Source organism: Catharus ustulatus, chromosome 31 (assembly GCF_009819885.2).
Source record: "Catharus ustulatus isolate bCatUst1 chromosome 31, bCatUst1.pri.v2, whole genome shotgun sequence".
Lineage (NCBI taxonomy): Eukaryota > Metazoa > Chordata > Aves > Passeriformes > Turdidae > Catharus > Catharus ustulatus.
Genome location: NC_046251.1, coordinates 2,362,290 through 2,372,172, shown reverse-complemented (window position 1 = coordinate 2,372,172; position 9,883 = coordinate 2,362,290). Strand labels below are relative to the sequence as shown.

The following is a 9,883-nucleotide window of genomic DNA, read 5'->3' as shown; positions in this document are numbered from 1 at the left end:
AAGGTGGCACCGGGATGGTTTGGGGGATGCGGGAGCAGGTCCTGCCCCTGCTCAGGTGGCAGCTGGAAGGTGGATGATGCCCATCAATGTCCCCGTGTGCTCATCTGAGGGGACCGAGGGTGGCACCGTTTGCAGCTTCACGGAGAGATGGAGATGTCCAGGCTGAGGTGGGCACGTGCAGAGATAGCCCAGGGGCTGGCTCACAGCACTTGGCACCTCATCCCTGAGCCAGCGGATGTGCCACGCTCTGGGCTGGGCACCGACCTCCTCCAGCCTGGCCCGGGGGCTCTCCGAGACAGAACCAGCCCTGGATGGGCGGTGGGAATGACCCGGGGCTTTCCCCTGGCAGAACCAGCCCTCACCAGGCCAGGGGCTGCAGGACGGGCAGGGGAAGGGGAGGCACTGCCCACCCAGCCTGGTCTGACCACTTCAGCCCCGGCCGGGCTCCTGCAGCTGGATCTACCCCAGCCAACGCCATCTCTGTCTCTTCGCCTTGCAGCATGACGGAGAAAGAAGTGCCAGAGCCGCCAGCTTCACCTGCTTCAGGTGGGAAACCCAAGAGCCGGGTAAGTGGGTGCCCACAGGGCGGTTTGGGTGGGTGGGGGCAGCCCCCTCTCTCTCATCATCCTGCCGCAGCCCCGGGAGGCTTTGGGAGGTCTGGGGTGCCTGGTGGGACCCTGATCCAGCCGGGTGTTTGGTGGGCATTTCCCAGCTTGGCATTTCTCTGGCGTGCCCGCATCCTTGAGGTGTTCAGGAATCTCTTTTGTGGAGACTTCACGGGGCTGGGAGGAGGGTCCACATCTTCAGAGCATTCCTGGAGTCTCCTCCCGTTTATGGAGGGGATCACTGGGGCCAGGCACGGGGTCTCTGCCCTCCTGCCTCCCCCACACTGCCACATACCACCCGTCCTCTCCTGCCCCAGCAGCTGCAGAAGCTGAAACAACTTTTCCAGCGAAAACCCAAGGAGGAGCCGGAGCCGGAGCCGCAGCCCAACGGGGAGCTGGTCAGCCCCTCGGGGGGACCCATCTACTACATCTATGAGGATGATGAAGAGGAGGAAGAGGAGGAGGAGCCCGAGCCCCCTCCCGAACCCGAGAAACTTGTTAATGACAAACCCCACAAATTTAAAGATCATTACTTCAAAAAGCCCAAATTCTGCGATGTTTGTGCCCGCATGATCGTCCGTGAGTCCTGAGGGGGTTGGGGGCCATGGGCAGGGCTGGGGGGCACGGGCACGGCTGGGGCTGGGGGTCAAGGCTGCCCAGGGCTCTGTCCGGGCCGTTTCACAGCTGCAGTGTCACATTCCCTCTCCTTTCCACCTCCCGCCACTGCCAGTCAACAACAAATTTGGCCTGAGGTGCAAGAACTGCAAAACAAACATCCACCACCACTGCCAGTCCTACGTGGAGATGCAGCGTTGCTTCGGCAAGATCGTGAGTGTCACCCCCCCCCTCCCCAGCCAGTCCCCAGGTCGGGCACCCCGGGAGTGCCCACCTCGGTCCCCGCAGGTGCCACCACCGTTGTCACTTCCTGGCTCTGAAGGGGACCCCGACATCTCCCTCTGGGGTCCCCCCAGCTCTGACAGGTGGCTCCGGGGGGTGGCTGACGCTGCGACCCCCGCTTTGTCCCCACAGCCACCCGGGTTCCGCCGAGCCTACAGCTCCCCCCTCTACAGCGACCAGCAGTACGCCGGCACCAAGGACCAGCTCGGTAAATCCCCGTGCTGGGGTGTCCCGTCCCCTTTGTCCCCACCTCGGGGTGTCCCAACCCCTCGTGTCCCATCCCTGACCCCCCCTCACCATTCCCTTGCAGCGAACAGGAGCGATCCCGTGTTCGAGACGCTGCGCACGGGCGTTATCATGGCCAACAAGGAGCGCAAGAAGGGGCAGGACGACAAGAAAAACGTGAGCGTGGGGTCGGGGGTCTCACCAAATTCCTGCCGGTGCGGTGCCAGCACCTCTCTAAACCCCCAGTCCCCCCATTCTGCACCCTCTGAGAGCTCTCTCTGCTTTCCAGCCCTTGGCTGCGATGATGGACGAGGAGTCGGAGGCCACGAAGCCGGTGGGGAGCAAAGCCGAGGGTGGTGAGCGCAGGGCCGAGGGTTGGGGGGCTGAGCTGTGTTAGGGGGGTCATCAGGATGGGTTTTCCCTGAAGAAAGACGGTCCCCAGTTCATGTCCCCACCCTGGGGTTCTCGCTGCATCCCCACACTGGCTGAGGAGACTCTCAGGTGGCACCACCAGGAGAGGTGTGAGTGACCCCTCCTGCCGTTCCCAGGTGCCTCTGAAGGGGACAAGAAGGCTGAGAAGAGCCCAACAGATGACAAGGTACCCCTCACCCTCGCCCTGCACCCCAAAGCCTTGAGCAGAGCCTGTGGGATTTCCCTGCGGGGATCCTCAGGGACTGCAAACCCCGCTTTGTCCACCCAGAGCAAGAAGCCGCAGCCCGGGGGGTTCCTGCAGTCTCACTATTTCGTGGCACTTTATCGCTTCAAAGCCCTGGAGAAGGACGACCTGGACTTCCCGTGAGTTCCCAGCCTTGTCCCGGGTCTTTCCCAAAGCTTTTGGGGTTTGGCTTGATGTGGTTCCGTGGATTTGTGCAGGACCTCCCTGTCCCTGAGCCCCTGGGGGCTTCGTGTGTCCTGCAACAGATACGGGGCTGGAGGAGGTGATTTTGAAGGAAAAGCGATTTTCCTTGAGGTCTCCCACGGCTGGGGGTTCTGCCCCACTCAGAGAGCCCTTCCTTCCCTTCCAGGCCGGGGGAGAAGATCACGGTGGTCGATGACTCCAACGAGGAGTGGTGGCGGGTAAGGCAGGAGGGAGAGCTCGGCTGGGAAAGCACTTGGCACTGCAAGAGGGGACCCCCAAACCTGCTGCTAACCCCCAGCCTGGCAGGGCTGAGACGCCCAGATCGGCTCCGATCCCCCCTTACACTCCCCCACCGCCTCCTTCCAGGGGAAGATCGGTGAGAAAGTCGGGTATTTCCCCCCCAACTTCATCATCCGGGTGCGGGCAGGCGAGCGGGTGCACAAGGTGACGCGTTCCTTCGTGGGCAACCGGGAGATCGGGCAGATCACGCTCAAGAAAGATCAGGTCAGACGGGACCCCCCAACACCATCCGGGGACCCCCAGCCCCTCTCCAAGCCCCCCATCACAGCTGAACCCCATAACCAACATCACTGTCCCTCCAGTTCCCACCTCCCCTAAACCCTCGGGTGAGACCGGCCCCTCCACACCTGGGGGTCCCCCTGCTCTGGGGGGGTTCCTGGGGGTTCCCCCTCCTCTGGGGGGGTCCCTGGGGTCTCACCCGATCCCGTCTCACCCCCAGATCGTGGTGCAGAAGGGGGAGGAGGTGAACGGTTACGTCAAAGTCTTCACCGGCCGCAAAGTGGGGCTGTTCCCTGTGGACTTCCTGGAGGAGATCTGAGGGGGGCTGCGGGGGGGGGACCCCTGGGATGGGGCAGAGACACCCCTGGGATGGGGGACAGAGACCCTGGGATGGGGCGGAGAGACTCTGGCTGCGGGGTAGGGATGGGGACGGGGACACCCTCGGGATGGGGAATGGAAGGACCCCGGGTTTGGGATGGGGGGCCCTGGCTGCGGGACAGGTTTGGGGTCAGGGAAGGGCACCCCCATTCCTGCTCCTGGTCCCTGGGGTGTCCCTGGGGGGCTGTTGTCTCCCCCAGGACCGGGGCAGGATGGAGGGGACAGGAGGTGCCCCAAGGGCTCTTCCCCCGTGGGAGGTTTTGGTGCCTCCAGAGACGCTGGATGCAAGCAGGGGGCACCCCCAGACTGACTGTGGAGCCCCCCACGATGGAGTGGGGGGACACTGGGTGCCGCAGGGGGGGTCAGGGGGGTCCTGCCCCGCTGCTCTCGGGTTTTGGCAATACATGGCTGTGCCCACCCCCCGCTCTCCAGTGTGGATTTAATGGGGGGACACTGGGGGTGCCGGTGGTCCCCGCTCTGGGGGGGTCACACTGGGGGCATCGATGGGAGGTGCCACTGCCTGCCACTGGGAGGGTGGTGGTGGAAGGATTGTCACTGGTCACTGTGAGGATGCTGGTGGCCTGCAGCAGAAGGGATGGGCCACTGGTCACTGTGAGAGTGCCGGTGGCCTCTGAAGGAGGAGTCACTGGTCACTATGGGAGTGATAGTGGCACCCAGTGGAGGGGGTTGGTCCCTGGTCACCGTGGGGGGACTGGTGACCTCTGAAGGAGGAGTCACTGGTCACTGTAGGGGTGCCGGTGGCCCCCAGTGGGAGGGGATGGGTCACTGGTCACTACGGGAGTGATGGTGGCCCCCAATGGACGGGGTCGGTCACTGGTCACTGTGGTGGTGCCGGTGGCCTCTGAAGGAGGAGTCACTGGTCACTGTAGGGTTGCCAGTGGCCCCCAGTGGAGGGGATGGGTCAGTGGTCACTACGGGGGTGATGGTGGCCTCTGACGGAGGAGTCACTGGTCACTGTGGGAGTGCCAGCAGTCCCTAGTGGAGGGGATGGGTCACTGGTCACTGTGGGGGTACTGGTGGCCTCTGACAGAGGAGTCACTGGTCACCGTGGGGGTGGCGGTAGCCCTCAGCGGGAGTTCACCCGGCCACGGGCGGTGGGAGGGGAAGGGGCGGAACCCGGACCCCCCCTCCCCATCCCTCGCAGGGCGGGCGCTGGCGCAGGGCCCGGCCAGGCCCGAATAGGGGCGGCGGGCGACAGGTGACAGTGACGGGGACAGGACGAGACCTTGGAGCGCGGCGGGGGCGGGAGCCGAGCCAGGAACAGGTGCCCGGGCCCCGCAGCGGGGGCTGCGCCCCGTGACGTCACGGCGCCGTGACGTCAGCGGTAACCACGGCGACGGGCGGGCGGGGGTGGGCGTGGCTTTGCGGAGTGGGCGTGGCCTGGCTTCTCCGGCTCCGCCGCGAGGGGGCGCTGCCGACCCGCCGCGCGCCACCGCCGTATGCAAACACATTCAAATTTATGCAAAATTATGCAAATTAGATGACCCAGCGGCGCCCCCTAGCGGGCGGCTCTTGGGGGGCGGGATTGGGGGGGATTGGGGGGCGGTGAGGAGGGGTCCCCGTGTTCCCCCCCGCTACTGGAGGGGTTCTGGGGGTACAGAGAACCCCCGAGGGGTGGGGGGAGGGAAGCAGGTTCGTGACCCCCACACTGGGGGTCTCCCCTCATTGCCAGCACCCCCCAAGTACCGCAGATGCTGCTCAGGGATGATGGAAATGAGGGGGTGCGAAGTGGGGGTGAAGGGGGCGCCGTCCTGGGACTGACCTCCCTCCCTCTCTCCTCCCCCCTCCCCTCCTGTCACACAGCTTTAAATGCCGAACCATTAAAATTTTCCACCTCATTTGCGGCTCCTCACACGGTTAATTTTCCCGGGATTGTCTATTTATTTATTTGCGGAGCCCTGCGGGAGGGGGGGAGAGGCGAGGGGGGGAGCAGCTGATTTGCTGCATCTGGGCGGTGGGGAGGGAAAGGGGGGGAACCACCCTGGGAAGGGGGGAGGGCTCTGGCTAATTTAACAGCTGAAGAGAACAACTTAATTAGAGTCAGCTGGAAAATTGGGTAAAACACCTCCTATCAGCCTCCCACCCCCCTGCCCCCTTCTCTGCCGGCTCCTGGTGGGATGCCAGGGTAGGATGCGTTTTGGGATGTATTTTAGGATATATTTTGGGAGGGAGGAAGGGCTGGCCCCAGCCAAGCAGCTGCCCTTCATTACAGCCAGGAGCTAATTGGATTGATCAGCAGTTAATAGGGAATTAAGAAACGTCCCCAAACCCCCCCATGTGCAGCCCCCTCCTCACATCCCAGCTCCCGCTGTTCCCGGATGGAAGTGGGGGGCAGGCAGAGCTGGGGAGTCACCGGATGGGCTGAGATGGGATTTTCCACCCCCTAGATTATGGCTGCTGAGCACTTTAGGGGTTTTTTATTTTTTTTTTTTTTCCTGTTTTCCCGTGGTTTTCTCATTCCTGGTTGTGACCTGGCTGTCCCCACCGGCGCAGGGACATTCAGCATCTCCTCCGTGGGTGAAGGGATTGCCTCCCTATCCCACCCCATGGAATTCACCGGGATTCAGCCTCGAGCCCCCCTGACCTCCAGATTAATCACCTCCATTTCTCTCCGCATCCCGTGAAAGGTCAGGAGTCTGCGAGGCCCAGGAATTAATTGAAATCCCACCGCTCTCGTGCCAGATCCATACATCATCCCAGGGGAGCAGCTCGGGGATGGGAGGGTGGGGACACCCCCTCCTCCTGCACCCCCTTTTTGGGGGACAGGGAGCAGCAGATGCAGCGCTCGGAGCTTGTTCTCTATCTCCAGGCAGAGAAATAAATGGATTAAAGTAAACTAAAGCGTCTGCGCTCCCCACCTGCCCCCCCGGCCATAAATCAGCATAAATGCAATTTCCATATTCATGGTATTTATCCAATAACTGTCCTGTCCCAGATTAAACGCGCCCCGGGGAGCACCGGGGCTCCTTATCTGTGCCGGGGGGTCCCGGGGAGGGGCTGGGGAGGGTCCCGCTCCTCATCCTGCTCCTGAGGGGCTGCAGAGGGGTGGGATCCTCTCATCCTGCTCCTGAGGGGCTGCAGAGGGGTGGGATCCTCTCCTCATCCTGCTCCTGAGGGGCTGCAGAGGGGAGTGGGAGGATTCTGGAATTCTGCTCCTCATCCTCCTCCATCGCTCTCGGCCCCGACGGGTCCTGGGAAAAGAGCTCAGAGTGGGGAGCTCAAGGCTCGGCAGCGCTCCTGTCCCACTCCCTTTCCCTTTTCCCCTTTTTTTCCCACCCTTTTCCCCCTTTTCTATTTTTTTTCGGGTTTATTTTTTTTTGTTTGTTTTTTTCCTTTTCCCCACCTTTCCCCTCCCCTTTTTTTTCCTTTATTTTTTTCCTATTTCCCCCTATTTTTCCACTTTTTCCCTTTTTTTCCATGTCTTTTTTCCCCTTTTCCATGTTTTTCTCCCCCCTTTTCTTTTCCATATTTTTCCCCTTTTCCATATTTTTTTCCCTTTTTCTCCTTCCCTTCCTGTTCCTTTCCCTCTCTCCTTCCTCATCCCTGCACCCCACTCCCAGCTTGGGCAGGACCGGGGTCCGATCCTGCTCCATCCCCGGGAGGGGACAGGGTGGGGACACGGTGGGGACACGGAGGGGACACGGGGACCTCCCCACCCGGCTCCGAGGGCAGGACTGGAGATGCTGGAGTGAGTTTGGGGGGGCATATTCCCCCCACCCCAGGGTCCCCACTGGCTGTGCCGTGACTGGGGACACACACGCCACATCTCCCACTGTGACAGGTCCTTGTCAGCCCTAATGACCCGAGCCCGGCAGGGCCCCAGGGCTCGGAGCTCGTTACGGGGGATTTAATGAGGGCAGGAGCAGCCACAGCCGCTGGCTCTTCGCCCCTGGCGGTGGCCTCGGGCTCCAGGGGACCACGGGCGGTCCCCTCTCCATGGCACGGCAGCGAGTCCCTGGGAGCCCCCCGAAAACCCTGCAGCCCCCTCAGCTCCTCAGAGCCCCTCACAGACCCCCAGAGCCCCTCACAGACCCCCACAATCCCCCCACAGCCCCAGCAGATTGGGGGAGATGGGGCAGAGCCCCCGCCCTTCTCAGGCTGCTCCAGCCCCTGGGTGGGAGGCAGAGGAGTCTGGGGGCTCTTGGGCTGTGGGTTAGGGCTGGGAGGCATCAAGAAAAGCAGATTTTGGGGGCTAAGGGGGTGGTTTTGGGGTCCCCCATAGGGGGACCTCTCCGAGTCCTGCACAGCTTCTCACAGCCCTTAAACCCCCCCTCAGATTTGGGGGGTGCCCGGGTTGGGGTCTTTCCCAGCTGCAGAGGGGCCAGCCTGGCTGTACCCCAAATCCTCAGCCGCGGGGAGACTCCAGGAACGCCGTTTTTGGGGGGGTGGGGGTCAGTTCTGAGCTGGGGGGTCCCGTCTGCATCGCCCCTGCTCTGAGGCAGCCTCGTCCTTCTTGGCTCCACCACAACCTGCGCGAGCAGGAGCCTGCGGGCAGCGGGAATTAGTTAAATATTTGGCAAAGAAAGAGGCGAAAGCAGAATCTGAAAGAACTGGGAGGGGGAGAAAGCGCTGTCACCCCGCCCTGCTGCAGACCCCAGGCACTGGGGAGGGGTCTCATCCTGCTGGGACCCCCGGGCAGGGCAGCACAGACCCCACCCCACCCCTGCAGCTCCAGGGCGGGTGGTGGAGAGCGATCCTCGAGGATTCCCCATCCCTGCTGCGCTTTCAGCTGAGCAAACCAGCCCTGGAACCCCAAAAAGCAGAGATGTTTGGGTGGTGAGACCCCCCCTTACCTCCCTGGCACCCCGGTTTGCCTGCAGTGGTCCTGTGACACCCCCTCGGGCACGAAGGAGCTTTGGGGCAGGAGGGAGGAGACCTGGGAGGGTCCTGGGGATGGACAGAGCATCCCAAAAAATCTGTGCCCTCCTGCTGTCCCCTCGCTGATTTCTGGGCACCAGGGAGGAGACCTCGAGATTCTTGAAGAGGGACAAAGCATCTGGATCGATTCCTGCCCTCCCGCTGTCCCCCCACTGATTCCTGGGCACCAGGGAGGAGACCTGGAGGGTCTTGAGGAGGGACAAAGCATCTGGATCAATCCCTGCCTTCCTGCTGCCCCCGCTCCCGGCTCCTGACCCCCCCGCTGTGGGATTCCTCCTCCCAAATCCTTGCCGGAGGATGAACCCCCCCAAGCCTGGCTGGGGCGTGCGGCCGCCGCAGCCTCTGTCCCCACAGCCCCTGTGAGGTGAACTAAATCCATCCTAATTAGCGCTGATTTGCATGGGGAAATGAAAATTAATCTAGCTTGGCTTTATTGGAATTAGCGATTCCAGTTGGGCACATCAGGCAGTGGCAGAGTCTGGAGGGGCTGGGGGGCCGCGCCCCTCCTCTCCTCACCCCTCCAGGTTTGGGGTCCCTCGTGGTGACCCCAGAACGCTGGGGAGCATCCAAGGAGGGGGTCAGGCGCACCACACCTCCTCCCGGCACCCCCAGCTGTGGGATATGGCACAAAGCCCTTTTTTCCCCCAGATGTCACATCCCACAGGTGGTTCTGGGCACGGTGTGGGGAGAGAGAAGAGGGAGGGTGACACCAGCGCAGGGTAGGGGACGCTGCAGGGACACGGAGTGTCACATTTGGGGTGTGCATCGCATTTCCACACCCGTACCTCCCTGCACGCTGGTACGTGTGTACTCACTCAGTGTCCATGCAGGAGCAGGTTCCCACTCCGGAGCAGCGGGGGGAGCCCCGGCCGTGCCCCCCCGGAGCCCTCTGGCCCCGGTTACCTCCCAGTGCCAGTGCTCCGGGCCCGGGGGTGGCACCGGCGCTCATTGTTATGGGGTCCGTGATGAGGCGGCGAGCTGGATTCTCATCTTGCTCATCAAAAATTAACGAGGACAAAACAGCTGGGCAGGAGCTTGGGTCGGCGGGGGTGGAGGTGACGCGGTGTGACAGGCTGGGGGGGCGTGGGATGGGGTTCTGTGTCTGGCACTTCACAGATGCCTTCGCCTTGGTGTGCCCCAAATCGGGTACATCCCTCCGGGCTGGGGTCTGCACACCGCAGCAGGACCCCGTCCTTGGGCAGGTTGTCCCCATCGCCACCTCGGGGCACATCTGTGTGTGCCCCTGTGCCCACCATCACCATCTCAGGGGCACATCTGTGTGGGTCCCCCTGCTCCATCATCACCTCGGGGCACATCCATGTGTGTCCCCCCGCCCCATCACCATCTCAGGGGAACATCTGTGTGTGTCCCCCTCCCCATCATCACCTCGGGGCACATCTGTGTGTGTCCCCCCTCCCCATCAGCACCTCGGGGCACATCTGTGTGTGTCCCCCTCCCCATCACCATCTCAGGGCACATCTGTGTGTCCCTGTGCCCCATC

The 9,883-nt window shown here is 62.7% G+C and overlaps 1 protein-coding gene across 1 annotated transcript; it reads left to right on the top strand.

The window, feature by feature from the left end:
* Positions 1–763: 763 nt before the first annotated feature.
* On the top strand, positions 764–3,446 carry STAC3 (SH3 and cysteine rich domain 3). The gene is made up of 10 exons (XM_033083112.2): positions 764–1,184; positions 1,336–1,433; positions 1,635–1,710; positions 1,813–1,904; positions 2,017–2,083; positions 2,276–2,325; positions 2,428–2,522; positions 2,753–2,804; positions 2,953–3,090; positions 3,326–3,446. The coding sequence occupies exons 1-10, from the start codon at positions 1,175–1,177 to the stop codon at positions 3,422–3,424; spliced, it is 777 nt and encodes a 258-aa protein (XP_032939003.2). The 5' UTR covers positions 764–1,174; the 3' UTR covers positions 3,425–3,446.
* The last annotated feature ends 6,437 nt before the right edge of the window (positions 3,447–9,883 follow it).